Here is a 14,527-nt window from a genome sequence, read left to right on the forward strand (position 1 = left end):
GACAATCCACCTGGCAATATGTGAAACAAAGGCCGAATGGATTTAACCAAGTCTGTATGGCCCTAACTACGACCCTGGAGGACACCAGATTTGGAAGGCTGAACTAGCCCCTGAAAACTCATGCTACAAGAAAAGAATCCCTATACCGCTGCCCTAATGCTTCCTTATTGCTTATGTTATGGCACCCTCTGGTGGCATTTTTAATAACATTCAGCTGCAAAATGTATAAGAACCTAAGAGCCATGATGGATCAGACTAAGGGTCCATCTAGTCCAGCACTCTGTTTACACAGTGGCCAACCAGCTGTCAGCTGGGGACCCACAAGCAGGACTCAAGTGCAATAGCTTTCTCCCACCCATGTTCCTCAGCAACTGGTATATACAGGCTTATTGCCTCTGATACTGGAGGTAGCACATAGCCATCAGGACTAGTAGCCATTGATAGCCTTTCTCCGCCCCTTTAAAGCAACCAAATTGGTGGCCATCACCACATCTTGTGATAGTAAATTCCATAGTTTAACTATGTGCTGTGTAAAGAAGTACTTCCTTTTATTTGTCCTGGATCTCCCACCAATCATCTTCATGGGATGACCCTGGGTTCTAGTAATTTGAGAGAGGGAGAAAAATGTCTCCCTTTCCACATTCTCCGCACCATGCATGATTTTTATATGAGAGGGAGAAAATATATACAGATATATGAAGTGAAATGGCCATCAGTCCCTTCCCGGAGTTAAATTAGGGCCTTTAATGACTAGTTCTTACAGTTGATTATATTTAAGTGACTTTCTTTTTGGATGCTAACTGTAAATATCCTTTTGAGAAGAGAGACATTGTAAGAGTTAACCTCTAAAGTTCTGCCTTAGGGTGCAAGTGAAAAACAATGAGAGGATTTAAGGGGTCAAACTATACAGTACATGCAAATGTCTGCAGCTGTAGCCCAATAGTAATGAAAAAAAATTTGTAAATGCTGAAGCCATGGGGGAGATGTTATTTTCCCTGGTCCCCCAACCCCTGCCCCACCACATTGGAGAAAAATTGAAATGTGTTCAACACTTGCTTTTTTAACAAACCTAAACTTATTTTACTGCTGTAACAACATATAATTTATAATTTACACTACAAGCTTATATTTTTCGACTCAAAACTAAATCCCATTGGATTTAATGGGGCTTACTTTCAAGAAACTGGGTATAGGATTGCTGATTTAGTTAGTATATAAAATTGTACTATTTGGCATATTTATGAAACCTAGGGTAGCATCCAATGTTGGTCCTGCTTAAAAGAGACCAATTGAAATGAATGGAAGTTAAAATCATCATGACTAGCCTCTGTCTCATATATTTCAATGGGTCTCCTCTAAGTAGGACTAACATTGGATACTTCCCTCTGACAACAATCTTATACATGTTTTCTCAAAAGTAAGATCCACTCTGTTTAGAGGAGCTTACTCCCAAGAAGGTACACAACAGATTGCAGCCTTTTCCAGTACTAGAAAGAGAGACCTGCAAACCAGGGATGTGCTTTGACTTGGTCTCCAATTTTGTACTTTTGCTTGGAATGATTCAGACTTAGTCGGCTTCAAGGTTCAGAAATCCAATTGACCATCATAGGAAACCCAAAAATGGCTATATCTTTTCTCTCTTGGTCAGAATTGGATGGTATTTGCAGGCATAGTATTCCCCAGGAGGGAGAAAAGAAATGTATTAACCTGGTGCAGAAAAGATAACAGTGTGGGTACCTTGGAGATGGCAATTCCATAAATGGGGTGCCACAACTAAGAAGGTCCTCATGCTTGTAGCCACAGGTCATTCATTATTTCTTAAGCACCTTTATTGTAAGCAAAGTTATTCAACCCTCCCCTTACCTTTCTGGGTTATCTCAATAAGAGGCGACCAGTGGAGCCAGGAGTTATTTGAGCAAAGTCAGAAAGAACTTTGCACTTTTGGAAAGTACTGGTGGCTGCAACCCTAAACACAGCTATGCGGGAGTAAGTCCCATTCTCCTCTTGCTTAAGTTATGACAACTTATCTCTAGACTTTGTTTCCACAAGCAAACCTTAATTGCAATGCTTTTGTAGAGATGAAAATGTTTATGTAATGCAGGGATGCTGAAGTTCTTTCACCTCAAGGGCCAAATCCCATTTCGGAAAACATCTTAGGGCCTGCATTCCAGTGGTGGGTGGAACCAAAGGCAAAAGAGGCAGGACAAAAAAACCCAAAATACCCACATATTTTAGCTTAAATCTCTTACTGCCAGTAACTTAGCATTAGGAGAGACATTTCAACCTTCTAGAATGGGGAAAAAACACAGAAAGGCCAGCAAATCACCAAATGATCAGTGGTTAGAGGAAAGGCATTGGGGCCAAGAGATCCCCAGAGGGCCAGATTTGGGTCCTGGGCCTGAGTTTCTGGCTCCTGGAATAATGGTTGGATTAAGGAATAAAATTATCACAAATGATCTCTAGCAAAAGCAGTACAATATAGGTGTAACCAAAATATATGGCTGTGTATCTAATAATTTATCCAACTATATCTTACCTGAGTTTAGCTTTGGCATCACTGAAGCTCTCTGATACAAAATAAACTGGTTGATAGGTCTGATCTTGATAGGGCTGCATAGCAGTAGAATCAGGGTCAAAGTCCCGTAGCTCTGGCTCATCTGACAAAGAGTGCTGAGTGAAAAGGGAGGGGGTAGAAAGCCAACGCTTTTTGCAGGAAAAGCTGAACATGACCACTATGGGCTTCTCTACGTGAGACTTTTACTGTGTGCTCATGCTTGGTCGCTCACAGTAGTTTGTGGGTCCTTTACAAAACGTTTTCAACCTCCAGGGCCACTCCCATGCTTTCTTACCATTATTATTTCTTAATGAGGAAAATGCAGTGTTTAATTTTAGTGTTGCTTGTCATGTATTTCTGCAATTCCCTGGCCACAGTGCCTTCTATTGGCTATATAATGAAACATATACAATTTGCAGAGAAGGAAATCTCCTCCCCCCACCAAACAAAAACACACATGTAAAGCAGCCAATCTTAACCCCACAAATAATCTGGAGGCAAAAGCACTGGTAAAGGTGTGGGATGCCTGGTATAGAGAAACCGTATGACCAGAGGACTAATCAACAGGAACAGGATGGCACAAGCTAAGAGTATAGATGGAGGAATCTGTCAAATCTGATTTTATTTATTTTCTCCTTTCTCCAAAATTAAGTTCATTCCATCCCATTGCCACAAAAGTTTGCAATTTTAAAAAAATCTGCATGAAAACTTGCATGGATTTTTGTGCACATGTCCCAAAATGCACATACTCAGTTTTGTATGCATGTTTCAAATTATACAAGTTTTTTTGCATGTAATTTCCCCATAAGAAGAAGCATTCTTGCATGAACTTCTCTGTAATATGCACTTTTTTTTCTTTTTTCTTTGCATTTTCCTGTACTACTCACAGTTTTATACGTATTTTTTTGTGATGGGTGAACTTTGATCACAAACTTTGGGAAAGTGAGTATATAGATGTTCAGCTGCATTTCTATTCATGTACAGGCTCAAGAAGTGCAATTTTGGTGAGTTTGCATTAAACGCAAACTGAACAAATTACTCTGCCGACCCTAGCTAAGAGGCAGCAGCCTTGTGCTTTAATTTAGCTTGGAGAAGAGATGAGTGGGATACATCAGAACTTACTATTAGCTCCCCATAGGAAGAGAGGAGCCCAGCTCCATAGGCTTTGATGATTCCATTCTGTTTGCAGAGCCCAAACTCCACAGTGAACCAATAAAGCTGGAAAGAAAAATGAGATCCCAAAATGGTTAGGAGATAGATAGATAGATATAATCTCAACTCACATGCATTTGAGATGAGGATAACACCTGGTAATTTTTGCACTGCAGACGGCAACTTTCCCACTTAACGAGAGAATCTGCTTTTTAAAATATGTGTTTTCTTCCTTTCAGAGTCATCAGGCAATGTGAATGGTCATGTTTTAGTTTCTGAACCATCTGATCTCAAGAGTTGTTTGCCCTCTAACCGTACCAGATTAGAGGTTGAAGTTGCTTGTAACTTCATTTTCTGCTCATAATCAGCTCTTCTAGGATCTCCCAACCCTTGTTTGCCTCCTCTTTACTGTCCATATCATGTGGTAAACAGCATTCCACCTTAATTGTAGATGCCCTTCTGGAAGAATTGGGAGGTAGGTGGAGGGGAGGAGCTTAAGAACACAAGAAGAGCCCTGCTGGAGCAGACCAAGCATCCATCTAGTCCAGCACTCTGTCCACACAGTGCCAACCAACTGCCTGTGGGAAGCCCACAAGTAGGACATAACTCAGTTGTGTTCCCCAGCAACTGCTGTACATGGGCATACTGCCTCTGATACTGGAGGTAGCATATAGACATCAAGACTAATAGCCACTGATAGCCTTACCCTCCATGAATTTGTGTATCCTCTTTTTAAAGCCATCCAAGTTGGTGACCATGGCTACATCTTGTGGGCTTGCCTTGAAAGTGGCCTTCTATTTATACAGCAATGGTGCAGAGCAACGGGAGATATGGTATTGCAGGGCGAAGGCAGAGAATGGGACGGATATCTTAACGCTCTGCCCTCTTTCCAGTCCCGTTGCCTGACTGGGATGTTCTGGAATTATATTGAATAGAACTTCTGAGAGTGAAACTCCACATAATGCTAATCACATATAGAAAGTTAGCTTTTTATTTACTCTAGTGAAAATGTGTGCTACCCCAATTTGGATTGGGACCACCATGTACATGATTAAATGTTTCCTCACCATTCCTTCCTCCAAAAAAATCCCCACAGACATGGGGAAGTGAGGTTAAAACAAAAGAAAAAAGTCTTTAGCAGTCTAAAAAAGAAATAGCATCAACTATCCCAAGCCATTTTTGACAAAGCGCCAAATGGGCCCAGGCAGCCAGGAAGGTGAAGTTGCTGGTACCCACCAGGAATCTTTCTCTTTCACCAGACACTGAATACAAACAGTAATAATCTAGACATGCCTATCTAGATTTGAATCAAGTGGAAGCAAAGATTAGTATTATGACTTGTTCCGCAAATATGACCTTACTGTTGCAAGTTTTTCAATTTCTTCATCTGTTGCTCCCAAAGATGCAAGTCCAATGTCCTAGGAGCAAAAAGAAGAATACGTACTCAGAGATGATGCAGTGAACATTTCTATGAATGGAGCCTGTTGGGGATGGAGAAGCCAATGCTCATGGAAGCTGCCACATGAGCAGTTACTTGCACCTATCAGAACCCATTGAAAATGTATAACTCTAAAATCTACAATCGAACTCCCTTTGCTAGCTATCTTCACCATGTCCTACCTAGGTTCCTCCTGCAAAACAGCATCACTAGGAAAATTCAAGACTTGTGGATGCTCTACACCAGGAATAGAGAAGGTAAATCTCCAAATTTTTTAGACTTCAGCTCCCAGAAGCCCTTGCCAGAATGGGCAATGGTTAGGAATGATACGAGCTGAAGTCCAAAAGATCTACTTTCTTCCCCCACTTGCTCTACACCAGCCTTCCCACCTGGTCTCCTCCAGATGTGTTTGATTACAGCTCCCACAATCTCCAACCCATACATTGTGCAAGGTAGCTCTACATGCATATCTACAGCTCCTCACTGTATCTCTCCCCTGGAGGACACAGCTCTTCAGTAAGTTCAGTGAATGACCCAAACTCACTAGAAAATGTCTACTCAAGTATAGGCTGTGCTTTAAGTGCAAGGCGATTCAGGTCTTGCTCACCTGGGAGAATTGTGCAAATGTCTTGTCTGCCAACATTGGTACGTGCCCCAGAAGTTCATGGCAGCAATCCCTTTGCATTGGAAAGAAAGACAACCAATCAGCTGCTTTGTTGGAAGCAGCAAGCCAGAGACACTAACAGTCTCTTGTTCAATGATATGATAGAAGTAAGACAATTCTACAAGGTATTACTACTCACGGCTCTGGGGAATGCATGGGAGAAGAAGCATGACGGATGTACTGTGTGCACTGAAACACCCTGAAGGCCAAGCTGGTTAGGAAGTCACGAGCAGATAGAAGACCAGCTACAGGTCGGAGCTGGAACCCAGTTCTCTCTGAAAGAATCCAAACCACCCTTTGGGATTGGTTGTATTTCAGCCACAGTTCATGGAACTGTACACTCAAGAAACAATTTTCTATTCATGAATTAGGGCAGGGATGGGGTTTAGTCAAGAAAAAAACATCATTTCCCCAGAATATCAATTACCATAGAAATTACCATGTACATGTTCTAGTTCAATGGTGGGTAAGATGTAAGATGCTGCTCATGGGCTCTATGTGACTCTGACTGTCACACCAGCCACACCCCACTATTTGGGGGGACTCCCCAAAAAAACTAAAATTCCAGTGAATCTACTTTTAATTTCTTTCTCTATGATAGTGTGAATATTGATAATATTTGTATTGATTTGTATTGTCAATTTGTATTGACAATACAAATCAACTGCACCCTCAAAAGTGCTCCTGGTTATGTTGATCCATTTTAAAGTATGTTTTATATGCACTGTTTGAAGGGAAACATTTATGGAGAGATGTGTGGAACCTCCTACAGGAATCTCCTTTGGAGGATCCATTCACAGAGCTCAAGGATTTCCTGGGAGCTACAGGATCACCTTATCTCTGGCAGCAGCCTATGTGGAATGGGATCACCTTGTTGCTACTTAGAAGGTCTCTTGATTAGGGATGGTTAGATGTCTGGTTTTGGTTCAAGTTAGTTTTAGATGTATTCATTTGTTAGTCTGTTCCATCCATTTCCTACATTTTTAAAAAGTTTTCACAAAAATGTGAATTTGAACATGCATTTTCGAGTATATTTCTCACAGAATATGCACATTTTTTCTTGAAGTATTATTTCTAGGCCTATTTTATCTTAAAGTATGCATTTTTCTATGCATTGCATAGTTTTGTTTTGTTTTAAGCAAAAGCAAAAACTGAGAACTGCATGATAAAATTCGGAGAAATGAGAAATCAAAAGATAACTGCATTCTGATTCATACATTGGTCCAGGAGGTGGAGATCAGAATTTGCCAAGAATGAATTCCTGAAACATCTGTTTTGCTGATACGTGTGGCACTACTTTAGCTGTGCTCTATACGTTCCAGGGAGCAATCTGGAGGCTTCATATGAGACTTGAGGAAATCTTTGTAGCAACATAATAACATCTTGATGCTTCTATGAGCACTGAACATTGTCAGATCGTTGGCCCATCCTCCTTGGTGTCTTCTCTCACTGGGAATGGGTCTCCAAGTTCTTGGGCCACTCTTCCCTCACACTTCTACATGAGATCCTTCTAAATCAGGGGTGTTGAATCCCTTTCAGCCTGAGAGCTTGAGTTCCATTTTGTAGAACTTATTGGTGGGCAGGGAGGGAGGAAGAGGGGAGAAGTGGGTTCCAACTCCCAAAATACCAGCATATGTTAGCTTAAAGTTATTTAAGAGTTATTTCATCATTTTAGAATGGAGTAGATGTGTGGGGGGTATACAAAAGCTGAGAAACCACAAACAGGGTGGGGGCATGGAAACCCTGGGGGTCTGGATTTGAACCCCAGGCTGGAGGTTCTACATTCCTAATATATCCATTTGATTAAGAAGAAAAATGATTGTAAATGACTGGTGGCCAGAAGGAAAGTGGTAGGGCCAGGGAACAGGTGTGTAGTCATCTGAGACACCACGGAGGGCAAACTGGGATGTGGGTCTGGGATTCTGCAGCCCTGTTCTAAATGGAGATGCAGGATGGGACCTCCTGGGGAATTTCTTCTGCATGCAAAATGTGTGCTCCACCATCAAGTTATAAGCCCTCTTTTGTATGAATTACTATATCCTTGTGATTTAAACAACAGTATATAACTATACCATTTTATAGATTTTGCCCCGCTGCCCCCAAAGTATACAATACTTGTCATTTGAAAAAGCCCTTTCCGAGTACTTGAAGCATTGTTCTTGAGTTTTATCATTCTTGGTGTTGAATCGTACTTCCATGTTTTCTTTTGTTTTGTTTTTAAAAATTGCTCCTGGCTAGAACTGCCTGAGCACTCACCCTTTAGGAAGCGAGAGACGTCCTCTAGCTGAGGGATGCTGTTTTCACTGTAGCCGCTGTATCTCTCCAGCAAATGGAAGGCATCTAGGTGTTCTTTGCAGGCGTGAGAGGGATAGAGGCTCTTCAGAGTGCTGTACACCTCCCTCCTTCAGAATGACAGAGGAAAGGCATGTTTCTCCAAGGCATTTCCCCTGGATTTCCAGCACACTCAGCAATTTCCCAGTTTGCTTTAGAGTTACGCTGGCCTTTGCAATAGGAGATTATTATTTTTAGAATAATAATAATAATAATAATAATAATAATAATAATAATAATTGTTTATATAAATTTTTCATTTATAAAACTTAATAATTAAACAATTAAACAATGAACAACAGATTAAATTCATAATGAAAAAAGAACAGTTCAGAAGACAAGGGGGGGTATCCTTTCCCGAATGTGAGTAAATGCATTAATTGAGAGGCCAGGTGGAAATTGTGGGGTCCAGACAGAGCTAAGAGCCTACTGGCATATCTGGTTTGCTTTTTTGTCGGGAAGGAACTAGGAAAAAGACATTCACACTCACCAGGTGGTGATCTCTTCTGCAGTATATTCCACTCGAGGAATTGGGTCACCACTATTAGAGGAAAACGGATTTAGTAAAAAGAACAAGGAGAAGGGATACTAAATAACAATGTAACAAATTTATTTATTTATTTATTTATTTAAAATATTTATATCCCACCCTATATCACTACGATCTCAGTGCGGCGTACAGATAAAAACATACAGTATAAAACAATAAATATACACAGTTAAAAACAAATTAAACCATCATCCAAGTTAAAACAATATATAATTTAAAAGCAATAGATGCAGTTAAAACAGTTAAAACAACGTGCCAGTGAGTTTAACCATCAAAGGCTTTGCTTGGTGTCGAAATGCAATCAATGTTGGCGCCAATCGGGCCTCCAAGGGTAGAGCATTCCACAGTCGGGGTGCCACCACAGAGAAAGCCCTCTCCCTTGTCCCATCATAATGTATATGTTGCATTGGTGGGACGCGTCGTCTTCAAGGGCAGCCCCACGTAGAGTGCATTGCAGTAGTCTAATCGGGAAGTTACCAGTGCATGCACCACTGTGCCTAGGTTGTCCCTGTCCAGGAAAGGCCGTAGCTGGCGGATCAGCCGAAGCTCGCCCCAAGTACTTCGTGCCGCAGAGTCCACCTGGGCCTCCAGTGACAATGATGGATCAAGGAGTACTCCCAAGCTACGTACCTGCTTCTTCAGAGGCAGTGCCACCTCATCCAGAACAGGCCGCTTACCCACTTCCCGGACTCGGGAACCACCAATCCACAGAGGTTCCATCTTATCAGGATTCAGCTTCAGTTTATTGGCCCTCATCCAGCCCATTACAGCCTCCAGGCACCTTCACAGCACCTTCACAGCCCCAGCTGACTCCGACGACAAGGAGAAGTAGAGCTGAGTATCATCAGCATACTGATGGCACCCAACCCCAAAACCCCTAATGACCTCACCCAACGGCTTCATATAGATATTGAACAGCATGGGGGAAAGAATAGAACCCTGTGCCACCCCACAGCTTAATTGCCATGGGGTGGAACAGGAATCCCCCAATACCACTCTCTGGGATTGGTCCTGCAACTGTAACACGGTGCCTCCTACTCCCATCTCGCTGAGCCGACCCAGTAAGATACCATGATCAATGGTATCAAAAGCTGCCGAGAGATCCAGGAAGATCAGCAGGGTAGCACTCCCCCTGTCTTTCACCCAGAGTAGGTCGTCAATCAGAGCCACCAAGGCCGTTTCAGTGCCGTGCCCTGGCCTGAAACCAGACTAAAATGGGTCCAGATAATCCGTTTCTTCCAAGAACGTCTGAAGTTGCCCAGCCACCACATGCTCAAGCACCTTGCCCAAAAAGGGGATATTAGCAATAGGGCGGTAGTTCTCACATACCTCTGGGTCCAGGGAGGGCCTCTTCAGGAGATTTCATACTACAGCCTCTTTCAAGGCAGCAGGCACCACTCCCTGACAGAGGGAGGCATTTACCACTCCCTGGACCCACCCAGCCAATCCACCTCTGCTAGATAAAATTAGCCAGGATGGGCAAGGGTCAAGCTTACATGTAGTGGGACGGACCGATTCAAGCGTCTTGTCCACATCATCAGGCTGCAACAACTGAAACTGATCCCAAAAAACATGATTAGATGGGGCATTGTACACCTCCCCAGACTCTGTGATAACTGTGGCATCAAGTTCCGAACGAGTACGAGCAACTTTCTCCTCGAAGTGCCTAGCAAATTTATCACAGCAGGTTACCGAGGGTTCCAATTCTAGTTTCCCAGAGCCCGAGCCTCCTCCCAACAGGCTCTTCACCACCCGGAATAATTCTGCTGGGCGGCATTTTGAGGATGGAATGTTAGGGATGAAACTGTTAAGTTTTAAACAGATAGGATATGTGGTATTTAGAATCACAATGCTAATAAATGACAAAATTGCTAGCTAAGCACTAATATGTGGCACAAACTTACATCGTAGCCCAAGCTACAATGAGGAATGAAAAACCTGAAAGACATATTTATGTGAGTCAAAGCCTAATTTTGAAAGTTACTTTTAAAAGCAAGTTTCTAGCCATCATGGTTGAAGAGGTAAATTTAGAAGCATAGCTGTAGCTATGAGTGTTAAATAGTAAAAAAAGAAGTAGGATTTGGAAGAAATCCTACTGAGAGAGGCTTTACTAACCCATATTATGCAAATTAACATTCATATTACACAGGGCACTTAAGGGACTGCAATGTAATTCAGCTACCCCTTAACACATTTGCTTATCTGTTGAAATTGGGCTTTTCAGGAATGACAGCAGTGGCTCTACCATGACACACTGAAAGCATGATGCAAGAGTATGAACAGACAGAGTGGAAGGGCGAAAGATGGAGAGCAAAGAGGTAAGTCTAGGCATGGAGTTCTCAGCAGGTAATGCCACACAATGCAGCAAGACTTACTGTTTATAGTGGAAGGCAATTTCAGCTATCATTTTCCTTCGTTGCCGATATGCTTGGTCTGAGAATCCCTTGGAGGAAAGAACAGAGTGAGAATATTTCCTCACATTTCCTCACAACTGCTAGTCGCTTCTTGGCCAAATGCAATAACCATTGTTTGTACCCAGAGCTAACATGACCTTCAAGTCGGCACTATATGCCTCTCTTCCTCCTCTTGAAAAGCCGTCATGTGAATTAATTTATGAAACTTTAAATGGCTGGGCATGGAATATTCCCATCGGCCTGCCATCTTTTGTACTGAGCAATATTTTTCTCCAAGTGAAATGGGCTGTACACAGCAGAACTTTACCACTAAGGTCAATTGCATTGCGCTAGCATAAACTAGGGCAACACCAATAGCACTCACTGGCTTGCGCTAGACATAGTTGGCTAGCTGGGGCATGTTGGGAGTTGCAGACCTTTTTTTCTGTCTAAACATACATAGAATTGTGCCCTAAAATGGGTTCAATTAGAGGAAGAACATTTGTGAAAGCAGAGTTGTTCACTTACTGGGTGATCCAGATCTAAATCAGGGTCAAATTTGGTTACCAAATGGTGACATCTGTCTAATTCAGAGATTTTTCTTGGAAACCAATGAACTGGAATTCAAAGAAGGAAAGAAGAAGTGGTGTTAATAATAATAATAATAATAATAATAATAATAATAATAATAATGCCTTATCAGTACAGAAAATACATCCTGAACTCGACTTGGCTTTGAATGTTACCTAGAAGCAGTGATAGCAGAGTCAATCTGCTTCTTGAATGTACTTTGGAATGTCCACAACCTTTCCTGTGGTGAGGTGGATGCCCTGTGGTCAGATTCATCTGCTCCCACCCAGATTCATCTGAATAACGTTGCTCTTAGTATAACATATGACACATGTGGCCACATGTAGTTCTACACTCCTCCACTGTCCATTCTCCATCAGAATGAAATTGTTGTGTGAAAGGGTTACAACTTTATTGAATAGAACCAAGGTTAAGTACAGTCCCCTCCTCTCTCCCCCCACTCTCTGTGTGTATTTATATCTATCTACATCTATATCTATATCATCTAGTCTGCCAGGAAGAGTACCCCACCTAAAGGTACATTCTACAAGTATCTCTAATGCCAGCCTGAAAAGCACAGTCTTGGAGAGAGGTTTCACCCATGACATTTTTCCTGTCTAGAAATAATCTCCACAATGTATTGACAAAGCCATGTGTGAAATATCACTCAGCAATGTTTCATTAACCAAGATACAAGTTTCTTACACTTGTCTTCTTTTGTGCTCCTTACATCGTCTGAAACCCTTTTGAGAGAACTGATGAGGGTGCTCACATCAGAGCTGTGAAGTTCACATCGCACAAAGTATTCCAGATCAGTTGACCCGTCATGAGGTTTTTTGCTGGGCCTTGTTTCTAGGTGACGAATCTTGGCTTCAAATGTCTTCAGAGGAAGGAAAGGCAGTAATTCAAATAAAACAAGGAGATTTTCTACCAGCTGAAACCGAATTAAACACTGCATTTTTTTAAAAAAAAAACTTTCAATTTAAAGTTTATTTTCAAATGAGAGAAAGAAGTTCATAAAGAAAGTTTCCTCCTGCAGTATCCACTGATCATCAACCATATGGTGAGGGAAAGCATGTCCGGGGGATTTTTACTTCCTGGGTTGCTATTTCCCTAAATTTGAGCAGGAGTTCTACTTCCATCATTAAAAAAAAAATCACCAAACCTTCAAATATGCACAAATTGGTAATACAAATTAGCACAAAGGGTTTCACATTTTCAACTGCCTGCATTTTACTTAAAGAAAAAACTCTGGTATGTTTGCAATGTTTTATGATGTGTATTTATCTCAACCAATGGTTTTGTTTTCTGCATGTTCACTTCTGATGTTCCCCAGTCCATCACTTACTCTGTAAGCAGTACCACCAACAGCTTCAGCCACCATACTGGTTTTAGTCTCCTGCACATCTTTTCCCCACTCCATACCACCCAAAGCAGCTCATGCCAAAAATTAAACACATCATCTAAAATATCAAACCATAGATACACAGATAGGGCAGAATATATATATATATATATATATATATATATACACATACACATATATACACATACACATATACACACACACACACACACACACACACACACACACACACATATATATATATATATATATATATATATATATATATATTTAAAAAAACAATTGTAAGAGAAGTAGGTCAACCATCAGCAAGGCTAAAGGTTGGCCAAATAACCATTTATTTGTTTGATGGAAAAATGTTATCAGGGAAAGGGCCAGACAGATCCCCCCTGGTCAGGGGGTTCTGCAGTTTAAGGGCCAAAACAGACATTACTTTACATCTGTTGTCCAGCAGCTATATCTTTTTTCATTTTATTTTTACTCTACGATAGGCACAGGGGGGCTGATTTGGATCAAAATTTCAGCGTAGGGAGTAGCAGGCTCTTAAAATCTAGATTGGACTCCCTGTATCTACTGAAGAGTAAAAACAAAAAAGGCATAGGTGCTAGATGCAGGTTTAAAATAATGTTCTGTTTTGGCCCATGGTACAGCAACAGGCAAAGCTATCCCATGCGTTCCTGCTAACTTGTTGTAATGATTACCAAAATAATGTTTGGAGATACAATTTCGGAATTTAGGGCGAAGAAATATATGAATACTGTCTATTATTATTATTATTATTATTATTATTATTATTATTATTATTATTATTATTATTATTTTAAAAAACAAGCAAACAGTCACAGACTATTATGAGCAGTGAAAAGGATTATTTTCAAAATGCAAAGCAGCTAAATTTTCCATACAGTTTCCAAACAGCCTCAGTGCTATGCTCTGGCCAAGGTGCTGAATGTAAAATGTAAAGAGGACTGCTGAGGCCTGAATGACATGTTTCTCCTCCATCTTGAACTCCTAGAAACCATCCCTTTGCAAAGCAGCAGTAGGAAGGAGGCAGTTTGCAAGAGACTTGGGGAGGGCTCTGAACCTTCTCTGAGAGCAAATGTTGGCTGAGGATAAAATGATTGCAGGAGGTGGAGAGTTGTAAGGAGAAAGTGGCCAATGGGGAAAGGATTCAGAGCCCTTCCTCCCATTTAGTGATCCTGTCCTGCATATCCATAGATGGGTCAGAAGGTGCATCTGGATCTACTGGTAGATCTCTGGGAGATTTTCAGTAGATCAGCAAGGGTTTCTGAATTCCAGGCCAGATCTACACCAAGCAGGATATAACACTTTGAAAGCAGTTTGAAAACACCATAGGGAATGTGTCATATACCCAAAAGTTGTCAGTGCACTTCAATACTGTTATAAAGCAGCAGTGTAGATCCTGCCCCAGTTATATAACAAAAGCAATAACTAAATAGCTCTTCCCCACTAGATTATGTTGCAGAAAAAGAAGATGGGGGTGGATAA

The 14,527-nt window shown here is 41.3% G+C and overlaps 1 protein-coding gene across 1 annotated transcript in view; it reads right to left on the reverse strand.

The window, feature by feature from the left end:
* The window catches only part of TH (tyrosine hydroxylase), a 31,778-nt gene that overhangs the window by 3,499 nt on the left and 13,752 nt on the right, over positions 1–14,527 (reverse strand). The window contains exons 3-12 of the mRNA XM_063118750.1: positions 12,358–12,532; positions 11,611–11,699; positions 11,065–11,132; positions 8,630–8,680; positions 8,065–8,210; positions 5,948–6,083; positions 5,752–5,821; positions 5,068–5,124; positions 3,677–3,772; positions 2,537–2,670 (exon numbers count right to left, since the gene is read on the reverse strand). Of these exons, the coding sequence (XP_062974820.1) occupies positions 2,537–2,670; positions 3,677–3,772; positions 5,068–5,124; positions 5,752–5,821; positions 5,948–6,083; positions 8,065–8,210; positions 8,630–8,680; positions 11,065–11,132; positions 11,611–11,699; positions 12,358–12,532 (1,022 nt within the window). The remainder of the gene's footprint in view (positions 1–2,536; positions 2,671–3,676; positions 3,773–5,067; positions 5,125–5,751; positions 5,822–5,947; positions 6,084–8,064; positions 8,211–8,629; positions 8,681–11,064; positions 11,133–11,610; positions 11,700–12,357; positions 12,533–14,527) is intronic.

This window comes from Elgaria multicarinata, chromosome 2 (assembly GCF_023053635.1).
Source record: "Elgaria multicarinata webbii isolate HBS135686 ecotype San Diego chromosome 2, rElgMul1.1.pri, whole genome shotgun sequence".
NCBI classification, from domain to species: domain Eukaryota; kingdom Metazoa; phylum Chordata; class Lepidosauria; order Squamata; family Anguidae; genus Elgaria; species Elgaria multicarinata.